This window comes from Pipra filicauda, unplaced genomic scaffold, assembly GCF_003945595.2.
Source record: "Pipra filicauda isolate LSUMZ 115617 unplaced genomic scaffold, ASM394559v2 scaffold182_size1470994_pilon, whole genome shotgun sequence".
NCBI lineage: Eukaryota > Metazoa > Chordata > Aves > Passeriformes > Pipridae > Pipra > Pipra filicauda.
Genome location: NW_024104290.1, coordinates 729,107 through 747,343, shown reverse-complemented (window position 1 = coordinate 747,343; position 18,237 = coordinate 729,107). Strand labels below are relative to the sequence as shown.

The 18,237-nt window shown below is 46.9% G+C and overlaps 1 protein-coding gene across 1 annotated transcript in view; it reads left to right on the top strand.

Annotated features, from left to right (window-relative positions):
* The window catches only part of UBASH3B (ubiquitin associated and SH3 domain containing B), a 63,702-nt gene extending 45,947 nt beyond the window's left edge, over positions 1–17,755 (top strand). The window contains exons 5-14 of the mRNA XM_027721019.2: positions 1,371–1,540; positions 3,424–3,632; positions 7,517–7,652; positions 8,068–8,188; positions 9,049–9,171; positions 11,224–11,316; positions 11,668–11,812; positions 12,247–12,353; positions 13,287–13,396; positions 14,271–17,755. Coding sequence (XP_027576820.1) covers positions 1,371–1,540; positions 3,424–3,632; positions 7,517–7,652; positions 8,068–8,188; positions 9,049–9,171; positions 11,224–11,316; positions 11,668–11,812; positions 12,247–12,353; positions 13,287–13,396; positions 14,271–14,408 — 1,352 coding nt within the window. The 3' untranslated portion in view covers positions 14,409–17,755. The remainder of the gene's footprint in view (positions 1–1,370; positions 1,541–3,423; positions 3,633–7,516; positions 7,653–8,067; positions 8,189–9,048; positions 9,172–11,223; positions 11,317–11,667; positions 11,813–12,246; positions 12,354–13,286; positions 13,397–14,270) is intronic.
* Positions 17,756–18,237: the final 482 nt, after the last annotated feature.

The following is an 18,237-nucleotide window of genomic DNA, read 5'->3' as shown; positions in this document are numbered from 1 at the left end:
CAGCTACAAGTCTCTGCCCCTGGTACAGAGGAGAGATCCAGATGTGCTGTGGGTTCACCACACCTCTGAAATTCATTGCTTTCACTCAACAATGACCTAGAATTTTCCTTCCCTTTGGAAGAGGGAGGGAATGTTATCCTTAAAAATGCACATTTTTAGGCAGTGACAGGCACAGAGACATTGGGCAGGTCCAAGGACGCTGCAGCCACGTGAGAGAGGGACAAATGTTCCCCTCCAGAGTGTTCCCCAGACACACCCTCCAAACCAGCACAGTCAGAGGGGCAATTCTTACCCCAAAAAAAAACCACTGACCCAGAAGAAGGAAGCACCCACGGCTTCCTACAAACTTCTGCCCCTGTGACTGCTCCAATTCAGACCGAACTGGTTCTTTTAGGGGAAGGCAGTTGCTGCATTGCAGCCCCCACAGCTTGGGCAGGTTATCACATTAAAGCCTCTGGGGCTTTTTCAAAACATTTTTTTTTTGATCAGCAAAGAAAAGTAAGAAAAAAAGATGGATAAGCTTGCAAAGCTACCCCTGGCTGGCACTTGGAGCCAAGTCTCTGAATAGCTGCAATTTTGACTGAATAATCAGTAAAATTTAATAGCAATTTTTGGTTGAATAAGCAAGAATAAATTACATGCAAACAATGTATCCTATGATTTCCACATCTACTGGAAGAGTCCCAATATTCCACACACCTTCACCTTTCTGCTTCCTGGAATCTTTTCCTAATGCAGGTTCTTTTTTTTTTTTTTCCTGCAGGATCATTTTTGAATCATTATTATATCAGTGTCTGTTTCCACAATCTGGGAATACCTCACACCCTCAGTGGCTAAACTGGTAATCCAACTAATGCCCAAGGGAAAACATTAAATCACCTTGCATGAACCTGTAAATTCCATGGATTTGTAATTGCTGGTGTAGCAGAGAGAACAAAGGAGGGAGAGGAAAAATTGTGCTTTTTAACTTGCTTATTTTGGAGAGATCCTGGGCTGCTCACGAAAGCCTACCAGTTACCTGGAAAAGTGTCTTTTTTTGGCAGTGTGTTCGGAATGGCAATAACCGTTATCACACCACCCAGAAACAAGTCGTTTGGCAGTTGGGCAGGGAAGCCTCGTCTCCCACCCTGGGGTGACTCAGGGCTGAACCAGACCACAAACCTCTAATAATTTGATCCAAGGTGCAATGCAGAGAACTCACATTTGCCTTCCTCCGAGCCTGTTCAAACTACCCTGCAGTTTGTTCCTCCTGACTGTCTCTCAAAGCCCACCATCTCCTGGCTCCTGGCAGAGGTGACATTTGCCCTCCCAGCACGTCTCACCTCCCATCTCACAGCCAGGGGTTGCTCACCCCCGTCTTCTCCTTGCAGATGTTCACGTGGAGCCCCACAAGAAGCAGCTCCACGTGACACTGGCCTATCACTTCCAGAGCAGCCACCTGCCCACGCTGGAGAAGCTGGCCCAGAACATTGATGTCAAGCTGGGCTGTGACTGGGTGGCCGCGATCTTCTCCCGAGACATTCGCTTCGTCAACCACGAGGTAAAGTTTGGAGCTTGTCTCAGAAAAAAAAACCCACCCCAAACTAACCAGTCATCTTAACAAACAGTCCTTACTGCCTTTCTTTTTTCTTTTTACTCCTGCTGTCCAGACTTGCTGTTTCACCCCCCTCATCCCTTGCTTCTTGCAGCAACAGTGTCCTGCTGGAGTAATTAATTCTAATAATGACTCTCCTCTGAGCTCAACATAAACTGGTCTGATCTCTCCAGAACCAGACCAGTATTTTAACCTGACCAGTATCCAGTTTTGCTGTACAGCCTTGACTTTATTATTAACCACAGCACTTAGTTCCATCATGTAAGAAACATTTACCCTCATATATTTCAATTACTCATATGGGTTCTGTAACTGCAGTATTTAAGTCCTTTAAGATAGTTTCCTTAATAGTGTTGTTTTCCACATAACACACAGAAAAACAATATTAATTCCATTTCACAGATTGGGATCTTGGGCATTGAGAAACCAAAGGTGAGATTCATCTGACCTCACTGTAAATACCCGAGTTAGACCTGTAGTCTGAGGCTCAGTGCAGAGAAACAGGCACCTCCAGAACACGAGACATCTGACCCATCTGAGATGTCTATCTCAGGATGAATCAGTGTCTGGAGGAGGGAACTTCCAGAGGGTGCTTGCTCAGCTCGGGTGTTTAACTCAGCTCCTAAGGTTGGGGTGATGAACCCCACCGAGGTGCATTGCCCAGAACCAGACACACAAAACCTGTGGCCGAGTGGGAAAAGGCAATTTTTCACACAAATGCCAAGGCTCCTGGAGAGCTGACATCTCTCTGAGCCAGCCCAGGCTGTGTGACAGCCTCCTTTCCTATCCAGAGCATCCTTGTGACCTTCAGAAGCTTCACACAGTCAACACTCCTGCTGCTGGCAAAGGCAGTTGCTGCTGAAACCCAGCTCCAGCTTTGCATATCTCACTTCAGGCAGCCACCTGAGAAAGTTTGGGCCATGTGGTATCAGGTGACAGTGACTTGTTTCCACCTTCCTTTGAAGATGCCACACATAGTCTAGAAGGACTGGTGAGGGCTGACACCACCAGGAGAGCAGAGCTGCTCAGCACATGAGGGGTTTCCTTCTTTTCTGCAACAATCCAGAAGTTATTTGTGGCCAGGGGACAAGAATACATCTGTTCCCCTTTTAAACTGGGGACTCTTGTAGCCATTCCCAAGGAACTTTAATGGTATAGACATTTAATACATGTGGATTCCTCATGCTCAGGTGAAGGTCACAGAACTACACTCACTCATCTTTCTCCCACCTTTTAACTTAATCCTGTTCGTGTCAGGAAATACAAAGAAAACAATGTGGCCACAATTTCTCATCACCTGTGTTTTTTCCTGTGCATTCCCATGAACAGCTTTGAGAGCAGCAGGTCACAGATTCAAACCTGTTGCCCTCCCAGCAGTGTCTCTGCCCTGAATTCAAAAGCAACAGCAACAAGAACTGCCCTTTCAGATCAAACGTGTAGGTAAATCAAAAATGGTGACTGACCACTAGGGCTGTCTAAATTCCAGGTCCCAACAAGAACTCAGTTCCATTTTAAACAGGTCTAAGCACACAGTCATGATTTTGCTCAATTTAAAAAATCATCCCCCCTTCCCCTCCTGGTTGTCAAAGATGCCACTGGAATCAAAGAGGGAAGAAGGAGCAAATACCTAGAAAAGCCTTCCAACAGCAAAGAGGGGGAAGCAGCAGGAATTCCCTGAAGGGAAGCTTTCCTGGATAGAGCACAAGGAGAGCTGTTCACACCTTGCTGAGGTTAAAGGTGTGGTGTGGGGCTGTTCCTGCCCCACTCTGCCAGAGGTTCCCTTCCCTTAACAACCCTCTCGTTCATTTGTGCTTTTATTTCTCCCCCAGACTCTGCAGGTGATCTACCCCTACACCCCCCAGAACGACGATGAACTGGAGCTGGTCCCGGGGGATTTCATCTTCATGTCCCCAGTGGAACAAACCAGCACAAGTGAGGGCTGGATTTACGGCATTTCCCTTGCAACCGGCTGCTCGGGGCTGCTGCCCGAGAACTACATCACCAAGGCAGACGAATGTGGCACCTGGGTGTTCCATGGGTAGGTGAAAACCTGCTCAGTCCACTCCCCAGGGCTGGGAAAAGGGGCTCAGCAGCTGGGATTTCACCTGGGTGGGTGAGGAGTCTCCCAGGGCTGCTGAGAATCATAGAATTATAGAATCACAGAACCATAGAATCACAGAATCAGCTGGGTTGGGAGGGACCTCCGACATCATCCAGTCCAACCCTTGATCCAACCCCGCTGTGGTTCCCAGCCCATGGCACTGATGCCACATCCAGTCTCATCTTAAAAACCTCCAGGGATGGAGAATCCCCCACTTCCCTGGGCAGCCCATTCCAATGGCTGAGCACCTTCTCTGGAAAGAAATTCTTTCTAATATCCAACCTAAACCTCCCCTGGCACAGCTGAAGACCCAGCCCTCTTGTCTTGCTGATGGTTGCCTGGGAAAAGAGACCAACCCCCCCCGGCTCCCCCCTCCTGTCAGGGAGTTGCAGAGAGTGAGGAGGTCTCCCCTGAGCCTCCTCTTCTCCAGGCTGAGCCCCCCCAGCTCCCTCAGCCTCTCCTCACAGCACTTGTGCTCCAGTCCCTTCTCCAGCCTCGTTGCTCTCCTCTGGACCTGCTCCAGGACCTCAATATCCTTCCTGAGCTGAGGGCCCAGAACTGGACACAGCACTCCAGGGGTGGCCTCACCAGTGCTGAGTCCAGGGGCAGAATCATTTCCTCAGTGCTGCTGAGAAGGTCTCTGGGGGAAAGGAACTGGCACACCAAGCCCCATCTCCTGAGCCAAGAAGAGCAGATGCTGCCCCCGGGCATGGGGTTAGAGGACAGTGTGACTTTTTTAGCTGAGATGTTCCAGCAGCTATTTCTCACTCATAGGATCACTGCTGGAGCAGATGGCTGCTGCAGACACTGCTGGGGAGACATCTCTGTGGTGGGACCAGGATCAGGAAGGTTTAAATCTGAGCATTAATTCGGGAAGAGACATCTTCTGTGGAAAAGGGCTTGGGATCAGCAACATTTCTTAAGATACTTAAGCAAGATTTTTCAGAAGGCTTCAGGGAGAAGGCAGCCCTCACCTTTTGAATGAGATTATGCCTTATGCCCCTTGATTTTGGTGGGAATTAGCTAAACAGTGACAAAAAAAAGTAGTGCTTGAGGAGTGGGTTGATATCTAAGCAGCCAAATGCCTTTGACAAACCTGGAGCACAGGGAATAGTTTGTATGTAAGGAGAGGGGAGAGGCACATCCTGCCTGCTGCCCCTCTGCCTGCACTGTCTGTGTGAAGGCAGGACTCAATTCAGACCCTCCAATCTGCAATCCAGCAAGACCACCCTTCCTTCTCCTAAAAAAAATACTCTCAGGTCCACTCACACTGCACATTCTGCTCTAGTGGAGCCTGCTTTTTATTCTTACAGTGCCTGCAAGAGTTTTGATGCCCAGGGAGTAGCATGAGCAAGAATTACTGTTGCAGCAGCAGCAACTAAAAGGGAAGCCAAATGTTCTCTAACTCCAGCACCTCTGCCTCCAGGCAAGCAAAGAAAGGAAGTGCCCCTTCCCTTGTTACCACTGAAGGCTATAAATCAGGAATTGGAGCATGAAATGTGGAGCATTTACCAAAACCATTGTGACACACCCAGAAACGGTCTCGTTTTACACAGGGGCTTCCCACAGGGAATATCAGGTAATGGAATGTCATGTGGTCAAAGCCATACAGCAAACTAAGGACAGCCTACCACGGCACTCATGGTAGGGTGGTTCCCTGCACTGCTTTTTCATTCCCAGCAAAGCCAGAAATAGTCACCTCCTCTGCCCCAGAATGGACAGGAGTGCTGTGGATGTTCCACCACAGGCTATTTCAGCTCTTCGTGAGATGCCAAAGCCATTCCCTGCCCCTTTAATAACCCTGAGAAATCAGACTTGGCACAAGTGCCAGGGGAGGGAAAACAGCCCTAATTTTTCCAGCTATATTTGGACCTGAGGAGGTTTTTTCCCCACCCTTTCTTCCTCCTGTTCTGCAGCAAGGGCTGGTTCATTTTCCACAGCGATCCCTCTCCTCTGGATAATGATGAGGGATGTGGCAGAGGGGTCTTTTCCCACCCAGAGCTCAGGACCAGTTGTGACAGAGACCCTTTCTCCATCCTCTGCTTAAACCATCCCCACTCTCCAAGGAACCTTTCCCTCCAGGGCCACAGAGATACCCCTGAGAGAGCAGTGAGGACGAGGCAGCATCCAGAACACAGTGGATGTTGTTCTCTGCCTTCAGCCTCTGTTTGCCTCTTTTTTCCCCTTTGGGAAAAGCTTCCAAACAATGACCTGTGCTTAGAGGATGACTAAGCTGAAATAGCTTCAGTGGTTTCTGTTTTCCAGCAGCATGAAGGAGGTAGAAGACAAGCTGGTGGCTCTTCTCCAGACACAGCAACATAGGGTGCCTTTGCCTCATCATCATTCCCATCTGTAAATAGGTGCCTTGGAATAAGGGCTTAGAGAGAAAGAAAGTCTCAGAAATTGTGTGGCAGCTCCTGGGGGCAAAGGGAAGAGGGGTAACCAAAAACTCCTTAGTGTTCTCCAGGCAGTGTCCTTAAAAAACTGTCACATGGGCAAAGCAGGAAAGGGCTGAGACAGGATGAGGGGCTGGAAGCTGGAAGAAGATTCACTTTGTGCAGCAGTAGAGATGGGTCTGGCTAAGAAATTGAGATTCTTCTCATATTAAGATACCAAGTTTTGGGGTCAGGGAGGATGGATCTGTGTTGAACCTTTGCCTGAGAGGAAAAGTTCCCTGGAGCAGGGCCAGCCCTTGTTGGGAAAACTCACCATGAATAAAACAAACACAGTTAAAATAAACTAGAAGGTCAGGTCTGAAGTGAGGGCAGGAGGCTGCAGAAACTATCAGGACCAACAAGGTGGCTTTTTTCCTCCTTTGAACTGGTGAAAATGGTGTGATCTCACAAATCAGCTCTTAACAAAAACGCAGGTGACCTATTTTTGTTCCTCTGGCAGAGGCACTCAGTGTTATTTCAACAGCTGTGGAGCCCCTCTGAGATTTTATCCTAACTAAATGCCATCAGGAAGCAAGTGCTGGCATATTTAAGGCACTGAAAAGTGCAATCACTAGCAACTATTTCTGTCAAAGCAAATGACCACGTACATTATCTGATAATGGGGGTTTTTTTAATGACTAAGCAAAGGTAACCCACCCAATGTGCTGAGTCAGCAGAGAGGCACTGCAGCTTCTGTAACTGCCTGTCAGGGTTTAGTCCCAAGGGTTTTGGTCAAAGTCCTTGCATGTCTGGGCTTTATTCAGAGGCACCATCATTAGATAAACCCCTTGAGGCAGAGTGGGACCTATTCCATCCATTTGGCTGCACTTAACTGGGAGCACTGGTGAGAATAAATTCCCATGGAGGTGAGAAACAGAATAATCAGCACTGAAAAATGTAGACACAACCACCCAAGCTGATAGTGCCAGGTCCCTACCAGGGGGTAGGAGCTGTTTTGTGCCCAGGGGGAGAGGCAGGGCTGAGCCCCAGCAACAGCTTGTGCTGCAAAAGTGAGGGAAAGCTCCCTGCAGGCTTTAGTCCCCAAATTTTGGTCCACAAGACCACAGTCAGTGACATGCAGCTGGTCCCCAGATGATGGTAGGGAGCATCCTGTGGTGGTGAGGAAGGTTGTGGCACTTCCATGAGAATATTCAGAGCCTCACAGACCAAAGTTTGGGAACTGTTGTTCCCTAAACTGTTTCCAAGGAAACAGCCTGTTGAGGTGGAATTTGTCTCTTCACGTGTGTAGATCACAAATAATAATAAAACACAAATAATAATAAAATAACATTACAACAGGAATTCTCCCCAGCTCCCGAAGGCTGCAGAAATGCCTGGGCACACAAAGCATTCCCAAAGCCAACAACACCTTTCTGGTTTTGGCAGGTCCTACTCAATCCTGAATACTACATCCTCCCCATCCCTTCAAGGCTTCACTGATGGAGCTCTGGAGAGAAGACAGCAGGAAGACCAAGGACCTGGGGATGCAGGGCCACTCACCATCATCTGCCAGAACGTGCAGGTGGGGACCCCCACACCCCTAAATCCACACAGCCTTAGGGACAAGCTGCCAGCCACTGGCTTTTCCCCAAAAACTTATCCCCTGGTCTCTTTTCACCACAGTTACAAGGTAAAGTTCTCTGCAAGCTTCTGAATGACACGATTAACCACAGGCATTGCAGACATTGCTGTCCCCAAACTGGCTCTTAAGAGGGGGTGGCAGAGCCCCATCCTCTGCTCCCTTCAGCACTTTTGTACCACCATAAATTTACCAACATTATAAAATTCATAAAGAGTTCCAGAAATCCATAAAAATCATAAATACAGAAGGCTTTCCTGTAGTGGGTAAAGCAAGAAGTGCCTGGTCTTGACTCCCAGAGCTCAGCCAACCCTTTGCACTCTGATGAAGGTCAAACACCCTGTGATTTCCCTTCCAGCCCCTGAGGATAACCAGCCAGCCAGGGCCTCAGAAACGCTGCCTGTTTGTCTGCAGGCACGGGGAAAGGATGGATGTGGTTTTTGGGAAGTACTGGTTGTCCCAGTGTTTCGATGCCAAAGGTGAGTCTGCTCTGGGGTCTCCCAGGTTTAGAGGGAGGAAGGAGAGGGGCAAATCTTACATAGAACCTGTGGTTTCCTAACACAAATTGATGCTTTTTGTGGTGGCAGGGCTGCAGTCAGAAGCAGAAACACAAGCCAGGGAGGAAATGTTTGTTTGCTAATATTTGGGAAGCTGTTGCAGGAGTGATTATGCTGTAGTTACGTGGCCAAAGAACAAATGTAGTCATGATGTTAGTAATCAGTGTTCAGTGAAAACACTTACTGCCATCAGGAATTTATTTTGCACAGCTGGCTCGCAGTGCTAAGTGAAAATAACCCCACTAAAAGTACAGCTCAGGGTGGCTTTTTGGTGTTTTCAACCCAGTAATATGCTTGAGTTTCAGACTATAGTTAACGAACTGTAACTCCAGGCTCTGTTGGCATTAGAACTAATCAGAAATTTGTCCCAAAAGTCTTTTTTATATTTAAAACATAAGCAATATCTTGCAGCCAAAGGATGATTTCACAACTGCCTTCTTTCTAACTTCTGGCAGAAGAGCTCTGACATTTCGACCTCCTGGGAGAGCGTGACCTTCGGGGTTTCTTTTGTTGTGGGACAGAAATCGTTTTCCCATGGAGTAAACTGCCCTAAAGATAACTTTTAAAAGCATCAGCAGCGTCCTTTGCTGCTTTTGAACCGCTGAAAGCCATTTCACTTCATTTTGGGAGATTCCTGGTGGTTTTTACGGGGGGAAAACTGCTCAAGAGCCAGGGCTGGGCAGCGCCCGCAGGACGTGGGTGGTGGAAGAGGGTAGGAGAAGGTGTGATGCTTCTGTGTCTCTCTGAAGGAACTAATTCCAGCTTGGAACCTTTCCCTCCAGGAAGGTACATGCGCAGCAACCTGAACATGCCTCACAATTTACCTCAGAGAAGTGGTGGGTTCAGGGATTACGAGAAGGACGCTCCCATCACCGTGCTGGGCTGCACGCAGGCCAGGCTGGTTGGTAAGTCCTCCTCAGAAAAGGGGTCTGAGCTGAAGCAGGGGAGGCTTGGATTGGATATTAGGAAGGAATTCTTCCCTGTGAGGGTGGAGAGTGGGCTGGAGAGGGCTTAGAGGGATGCAGAAACACAAGGATTGAGGTGGAAATTTTGGGGTGCGACTCTTCTGCCTCGAGCTCCTTCCAGTTTAAGCACAAGAGGGTCAAGTGGACCTGTTGGATCCTGAGGATGCTCTGGGGGCTGGAGCTGCTCTGCTGTGGGGACAGGCTGGGAGAGCTGGGGGTGGCAGAAGGCTCCAGGTACACCTGAGACCCCCTTCCAGTGCCTAAAGGGGCTCCAGGAGAGCTGAGGAGGGACTCGGGACAAGGGATGGAGGGACAGGACACAGGGAATGGCTTCCCACTGCCAGAGGGCAGGGAGAGATGGGATATTGGGAAGGAATCTTCCCTGCAAGGATGGTGAGGGACTGGGATGGAATTCCCAGAGAAGCTGTGGCTGCCCCATCCCTGGAAGTGTCCAAGGTCAGGTTGGACAGGGCTTGGAGCAACCTGGGCTGGTGGAAGGTGTCCCTGCCCATGGCGGGGGGTGGGACTGGATGAGCTTTGAGGTCCCTTCCAACACAAACCATTCCAAGATCCTGTGGAGATCTTACCCAGGAAGCTTTGCTGTCTTCCTCCCACACACTCAGCCAAGAGAAAGATAAAGTGCAAGGCAATAAAAAATGAATTGGGTGCCCTGAACAAAGGAGATTTTGACGTTTCCAGGAGCTTTACAAAGTCCCTTCACCTTCCCCAGCAATTTTTCCCTCTTTCAAAGGAAACCTTTTCTCCTTCAGCTGCTGCAGCTGAGGGAAAAGGCAAAGCAGGAAATCTGGGGCATGGGATGAAATGGGAGCCATCAGCAGGGTGGGTGCCTTTGGAATACACTGTTATTACCAGCAGGGTGACAGTCACCTCATGCAAAATATGCTCCTGCCTTGATTTTCACCATCTTCCTTTGCCTCCCCAATATTCTTTTCTCGAGCTGCCTGGCTTTATGTCATCAAAACCATAAATTATCAAGTCAAAATTATTTCCAGTGTTCTCCCACACCCCCCATCATTGTCCCTGAATTCTGAGCCTCTCTGTGCATAGACAGAAAACCATTTGGTGGCCCAAGAGTGCTGTGATTAGAGGAGCCCAGCCCCACAAAGACACGAGCCTCAGCACTCAGCATTTCCTCAGACTCAGATCCTTCAGATCCTTCCCCTTGGTCACAGCCAAAGTAGGGCAGCTAAAATTACACTTGCTTCTTTAAACAGAAATAAATCCCCGTGCAGCAGCAGGATGCTCGGGCTCCACATGGCACCAGGGTTTGCAATATGCCCATGACAGCAGGGCAGTCTGAGCACACTTTGCTGGTGGCACTGGAGGGGGCTGAGGACACAACTGCAGCTGCAAGTGTGACCTTGTGGTGCTGGAGCCAGAATTCCTCTGATGACTGAAGCCAAAGAGCAGCTTCCCTGTGAGGGAGGGGTGGTAGATCCCTCCTAAATTACCCTTCTCCTTCTAAATTACCCCACTTCTCTCAAGAGATTTACAGACCTTGACATGGAGCCAGGGTTAACGACCCCTTCTTGCTCCCACTCCTTTGTCCTGCCTCTTCAAACAGAGCAAAAATGTAATTCTTGCTTCCTACAAGCCTGTGCACATCCCTGTTCTCCTTTGGTTCCCTGAGGCATTGCAAGAATATTAATAACCCTGAGAGTGGAGCTGATTCTTATCTAATTTTCAGTGATCTCCCACCTGTGTAATGAAATGGTAATTTATACTAGAGTTGAGCCAATTGAATTAAGTTGGGTTGAGTTTTGTTGAATCGCTCTGATTTACAGCTTATAAATGAAATCAAATCAAATCCAAGCCCTCCCCAGTTTTTCTGAGCACACTGGTTGCTTTTTGGCTGGACCCAGGGGATGCAGGACCTGAGCAGCTCCTTGCTGGGTGGCTGCGGGTTGTTGTTGTTGATATTGCAGTGCCACTTGTCTGATTTTACTCACAGGAGGTAAAACTTCCTTGCAGGTGAAGCCTTGCTAGAAACTAATACCATTGTAGACTACATCTACAGCTCCCCATCCCTGAGGTGTGTGCAGACAGCACACAACATCCTGAAAGGTGAGAACACACAACATTCCTCTCACTTTCTGGGTAAAACACTGATATGGGAGACCCAGGGGAAGGGGAATTCAGGGTGAGGATTATCTCTGTGGGAATATATTTTATATTAGCACAAAAGAACCCTTTTTTAATTGCCATTTAATTTTAATGTAGCTGCCAGCCAGAGGTTTACATTCCCTGGCACATCCTACCTTATATATTAAATATTTCATCTTCCATACCTGCCATCGATCAACTGATTAAAACAATTCACAAACAATCAAACTGAACTGTTAAAGCTGCCAAGTCTTGCTGCCTCCCTCTCCAGCTGCTTCCATTGATCCCTGGCCTCTTCTCTCCCTCTTCCAGGTATGCAACAGGAGAACAACCTGAAAATCCGGATAGAGCCAGGCTTGTTCGAGTGGACCAAGTGGGTCTCTGGGAACACACTACCTGCCTGGATCCCCCCTGTGGATTTAGCTGCAGCTACTCTAAGCGTTGATACAACCTACAGGTAGCAGAAAAAGGGAGGGGAAAGGGTGTTTTTCAAGTTTAGGCAGTGCCTGGAAGAGCTGCTGAGGCTCCCAAAATAAACTCAGAGCAGGTTCCAGGCTGCTGGGCTGAACATGACGTGAAAATGGCTCATTATAAACCAAATTTTTTCCACACACCTGCCTAAAGAAACACAAAGGAGCATCTCTACTGCAGGAGGAACACAAGCACACCCAGCTGCCTTCACTAAGTGATCCCCATCAGAGGAAACAATTATCATTTTCCCCAATTATTCCTTCTTGAAGTTTAAAAATCATCACAGCGGTCCTGGCACAAGTTCTGGGGACTGAGGGAAAGAGGAGAGTTAAAGAACAGATACCTTGAGATGAATCATAACCTGCACTTAGAACTTATATTGCTTCTTCCAGTTTACTGTGTGTGTTTTTCTGCTCACAGACCTCATATTCCTGTCAGCAAGTTGGTGGTTTCTGAATCTTATGACACCTACATAAGCAGAAGCTACCAAGTAACAAAGGAAATCATCAGTGAATGTAAAGGCAAAGGTAAGTGCTGCAGAGGGGCTGAAAAAACAAGCCAGGCTGGCTGGGATGTGAATGCCAATATTCCTGACCAGCCTTTCCCTCTTAAGGGGGGGAATTCCCATACATGGATCTCTCATCCCTCTCCCAGAGACACTGGAAACTCCTGCAAGTGTCAGAACTATGAGTTGAAATGCATTCACCTTATGAGAAAGGTCCATAAACTTAAATAACAAGGTATTTTAGGGATTGCTGCCCAACCCAAGGGAATAAATGAGCTATTTTTGCACTCTGCTGTCTTCCCAGCATCAGATGGGGCATCATCCCTCCTCTAGCTGAGCTCCTCCTCTGAAATATATCCCCCAGAAAGACCTTAAAACGTTTCTCCAAGCACAATATTGAGATTTAAAAAAAAAAACAACAAACCTCTAGTTGTTATTTTTCATTCACAACATAGAAATGGGATGTTTCTAAGGTCTGGTGTTTCTACTCATTTCATTTCACTGATCTGTCTCTAAGCTTTTGCTTTAATAGTTTGCACACAAAACTTCAATAGCACAGTGGGGCATTGGTTGTAAAGGAGCTTGGAAATGGAAATGTGAAATTACCACAGTGGAAAAACAGCAAGAGGAATTAAAGTGTTTGTTGGAACAGGAATTGATGTTTGTGTAGGCAAAAAGCACCTGCTTCCCAAGACAGATGAAATCTCACTGCAATTCTTGTTTTCTTCAGAAAGCATCAAAAACTAAGTAGCACTGAGTTAACCATCATCCTGAAAATTGAGAAATGCTTTAAATATGTTAATAAATCACATTTTTCCTCCCTAATACACAGCTTGATGTGTTGTTACGTGATAAGTTGAAACTGGTTTTTTTAATGGTCTGCTTGATCTTGTGCACCAGTGCCTGAATTTGGCTTCATCTCCCTCTTTAACCTGTTTTTCTCCCTTTATTTCAGGAAATAACATCCTGATAGTGGCCCATGCATCCTCCCTGGAGGCCTGTACCTGCCAGCTCCAAGGGCTGTCCCCACAGAACTCCAAGGACTTCGTGCAGATGGTCCGAAAGGTAATTCCCACCAAGGGGCAAAGCTCTGGCTTTGCAAGGAGGAGAAGCAGTTTGAAATCTGCTCTGCCAGACAGAGACACTTTGTTCTGCCCGAGTTTCACTCCTTTCAGCAGTCAGGGGAGTGCAGAAGGTTGATTTAAGAGGCTGATGGTCTGAGAGCATCCCTGCTGTCACTGTGGGATCAGGTGCCCAGCTCCAGGTGGGCTGGCAGTGACTCTGCCCTGGTTTTCTGGGGACCAGGGGCTGTGCAGAGACTCCCACAGTGCCCAGAACACTCTCACCACAGTGGCCAGGGCACTTCTGACCTGCACTCCCCCTTCTCATCTCGCTCACTGCCGTAGGAAAGGACTGAAAACTATGATGAGTTTTTTTATCACCTTCACTCCTTTCTTCCAGCCCTGCCCAGGGAGAGGGCACTGCCCACTGCCAGGCCCCACTGGGGTATCCTGAGCTGATCTGCAGGATCCATATTTCCCTGCAGAGCTGTGCTGGCCTTCAGGGTTTGGGAACCACGTCAGCCAACACCTTTGGTGTGAACTGGCCTGTATTTAAACCAAGATACAAGGCTATAATCTGTCTTTCCCCGAGTTTTGCACATAAAAAGGTGCACAGTCAATCACAGCTGATTTCTGGCCCATATTTAAACCAAAGATACAAGGCTATAATCTGTCTTTCCCAGAGTTTTGCACACACAAAGATGCACAGTGTCTGTCACACCTGAGTCCTACAATCCCCTTCTGAAAAAGGGCTTTGGGGAGAGAGAAAGAGAGAAGGTGGTGAAATGATTCAGCAGCACAGCAGGACTTCACCCCTGAAGGCAGCTCAGCTCAATCCCTGCTTGTTATTACCTCTCTTTCCATCTCTCTTCCCACAGATTCCATACCTGGGGTTTTGCTCCTGTGAAGAACTGGGAGACACGGGTGTTTGGCAGCTCACAGACCCCCCCATCCTCCCTCTCACACATGGACCAACTGGAGGCTTTAACTGGAGAGAAACCTTACTGCAGGAATAGGCAAAGCCACCCCAGCCAGGAAAACCCAACCCATGGCCTTTGGAAGCGTTGGAGAATGTCTCTTCTCTCTTGTGTTTTATTGACAGTGGAAAAACAGTCATCCCATGCCCAGGGGGTCACCCAAGCAGCTGTCCTGGTGTATCTCACACAGCCACAGTCACGCAAAGAGTCTCACCTACGACTAAAATACAGAAAGGGACTGATTTCAGGGGGAAAAAATATATTAAAATACAGGTTTGAAGGTCTTGCACAGCACAGAGTCTGTGCTGAGCCACGTTCCCACCTCAGAGGGAGCCCTGGTGACACTTTCACTGCCATCTGCACCCCGTTAGGAACACCCAGCACTGTGTCACTGGAGCATTCAGGAGGCTGGGGCTGGTTTTTTTCCACTACTATTTTTGCAGAGCATTAGCAGGCTCCTCCAGCCCCACGTGTGAGCAGGGGCTGCGCTCACAGCCCCCAAATTCTCAGCACCTTTTCATCACCCCCAGCTGCAAAGGAGGGTCCAGCAGCAGGTTGTTCCTCTCCTGTGTCTGAGCACTGTGGTGGGTGTTGTGCTGGATGCAGAGGTTGAGGGATGTTGACCTGCACCACAGGACAATCCCGAATTTCCCATCAGTTACAGGTGAAGTTTGAGCATCAAAAGTTGTTGTGAACAAAGACTGGGAGCAGTTTCTTTTAAGGGGAGATAAAATAAACCTATTTCAACCAAACCTGGAGGATTTACAAAGTTCAGGGTTGGGTGTTTTTTTCCCTTTACTTTGGTTATTGAAACCCATCCCTGTGCACAGACACAGCCTAAAGCATCTGTGCCATTTCAATTCCCTTCAGAAAAGGGGTTTCCCTTTTCTACTGAGATTTTGTACTGGTCATTCACACAGGGGTGGCTTTCTGTCCCCTGGAAGCTATTTTTTTTTTTTTTTGCCAGCCCTGGTGAGATTCTGCAGTAAGCAGCTCTCTCCAGGAGGGAATGATGAAACTCAAAAAGATGCTGGAATTCAGTGCTTTGCTTCCTTATCCTTAATTCCCAAGTGCCATCTGTCATAAAGACAAAGCAGCTGAAAAAAAAATAAACCCAGTACACTTAAATTTAGGAGCAACATGCTTTGGCCTATGAAGATGCTATTTATCCAGTGGGGGAAGGGTTAGGATTTTGGGAGAAGGGGAAGAGGAGAGTTTCCATCTTTAACTAAAATCTTTGGAATCACAAGAGGAGTCCTCCTGGTGCAAGGGCCTGCAGGATGCCAGTGCCAGCTGTGTCACAGGAGAAGCAAAATACACCACAGTGGGTAGTTTAGAGAATAAAGTGGCATCAGAGCGGGGGGTTGTTGGATTAGAATTATCTAAATCATCAGCCTTGGATGAAAATGTTGCTGCAGACACTTGTATGGATCTCATCACTGTCAGAAGGTACTTAAAAATGTGTTGAAGTGGGATGATAGAGATTTAGGCTATTTAGGCATAGCCCTGTCTTGGTTTGAGCCATAAATCTGAGTATTCCCAGAAACAGAATCATCCCAGAATGGTTTGGGTTGGAAGGGACCTTAAAGCTCATCTCATTCCACCCCCCTGCCATGGGCAGAGACACCTTCCACTGGACCAACATCCAGCCTGGCCTTGGACACTCCCAGGGACGGGGCATCAACAATTTCACTGGGCAACAAAGGGTAAAAACAAGGTAACAATAAAAAAAATAGCATCAAAGGCACATTCAGATGTACCAGGGAGACATTCCAGCATCCTTCTGTCCTGCTTTTCCTCTGCAGAAAGTGTCAGAGCCCTCATTTGAAATGTGTGAACGGCACATGGGTCAATTTGATGTAGGTTTAATATTCCTAGCTCAGAGTTGCCTTCGTGTTGATTTATTTTAAGCCATCCAGCCTTCAGCAGGACTGGTCCCACCTCCACCAGGACACACCCAAGCTGCCTTTCCAGCAGCCAGAACGAAGCAGGAGTCACAAACTGCAATTCCCTTTTCCTAAATGAGGCAAAACCGGGATGCACCAGACTCAGATGTCACCAGACTCAGACAAGCTCAGCTTGTCTCTGGGTTTAATTGAGCTTGACCACCAGATTCTGTACCTATTTCCAGCCAGCACAGAGCTCATCCTGTGCAAAATCCTGTCCACTGTCACCACCCACAGGAATATTCTGGGATTTGGACCTTTCTGCCCGTGTAACACACCCTGGGCCACTTGTAAGTGCATTATTATCCCAGGGATGTAACTGCAAAGTCAGGGAGATAATTCATGGGATGACAGAGCAAACTGCTCCTGGGCAGGTTTATCACTGTCAGGTTTAATTTTTAATTGTAATTTAAACTGGTTTGGGCTGTGCAAAGACATCCTGAAGAGCATTTCTGGCTTGTTTTCCTCCACGCTTAAAAACTAAGTAGTTGACAATCACACCAAAAGAAATTTGGTTCCTGATGTGGAATTCTCCAGATTGCTTTTTGTTTCATGCTGGGGGCCAGCCAGATGTAATTTGGGCAATAAATAGTAGTATATTATAATATCTATTGCCTGTACAAAGCAGTGGAGGCAATAAAATCATTATATTATAGTATTTATTGCCTGTACAAAGCAGTGGAGGCTGCTCAGGCCCTGCTGCAGTTAAGTGACATTAAAAGAAGTGGTTTTTTTTTTTAAGCAGAAGCATGAAACAGAGAGGGAACAAAACCTGAGTGCACAATTTGAATAGTGTACAAGCTGCTCTTTGCATATAGTGATATAGAAGAATGTTCTGTTGGAGAAGGTAGTGGTAAAATACTCTCTTCTTAAAGAAAAAAAAAAAGTATATTTTTTGATGTTTGGGAAAGTATTTTGACAATTGTAGTCTTGTCTCGAACTAGGTGTCAAGAAAGAAAGAAAAAAATCTTATTTTCTTCTAGCATTTTGATTTCTCTTTGGGGTTTTGTGTTGTCTTATGTTGGTAAGGTTTATTTAGGGGGGCGGGGAAAGAATAAAAATGTGTTCCTTTTAAATTTTTAATTGAGAAATTAAGGGTACAAAACAATTGCTGCTTCACTTTCACTCCATTGCTGCTCATTAGTGTGTGTTTAAGTCACTCCAGGGTTTTGTCCTAAATTTAGACTTGATCTATGTCAAGTCTTTCCCTTGCCTTCACTTTGAGCTGCATCAGATCCCAACAGTCTCATCAGGTTGAAGGCAAATAGTTCCCAGATTTTTCCCTAATTAAGGAATAAAGCTGCCAAGAATAAATTGTTAATCCAGTATTTTTGTTAATTGCAGCTCATGGGTTGGGTTAGAAAAATAAAAGAGTCAAATTGACGCTGTCAACTGAAATCACAGAGCTTTGCTTTTTTTATGCAAAATGAGGATCCAGACCATAATAACTTAAAAAAAAAAAAACACAGTTATTTCCCTTTTCTCTTAGATTGAACAGTTTCAGGAAGAAGTTGGCTGAGAGCAGGAGCCTCCTTCTCCCCTCTGATATTACATTTTAGTGTCAACGTTACCGTGAGAGTGATAATTTTTAATCACCAAAGAACGAGTTTGGTTTGTGGTTTGCTTTGTTTCTTAAAAAAAGAGCCTGAGCACAGAGGAAATTATTTTTAAGTTAAAAATACACATGAGATGGTGGGGGCAGACATGCTTGAAACGGTGAATCAATGAAGAAAACAAATCTAATTAAGCAGTTGGTGTGATTGGCTGCAAACACCCTAAATTGCTACTTGCTGCTCACCACTTCCTCAAATACTTGTTCCCTGGGGAATATTCATGACCTGCACATGCTTCCTGACAGAAAACACACAGCCAGTTCCTTTATTATGTCCCATTCAAATGTATTTTCTGAAGTTTCACTCAGT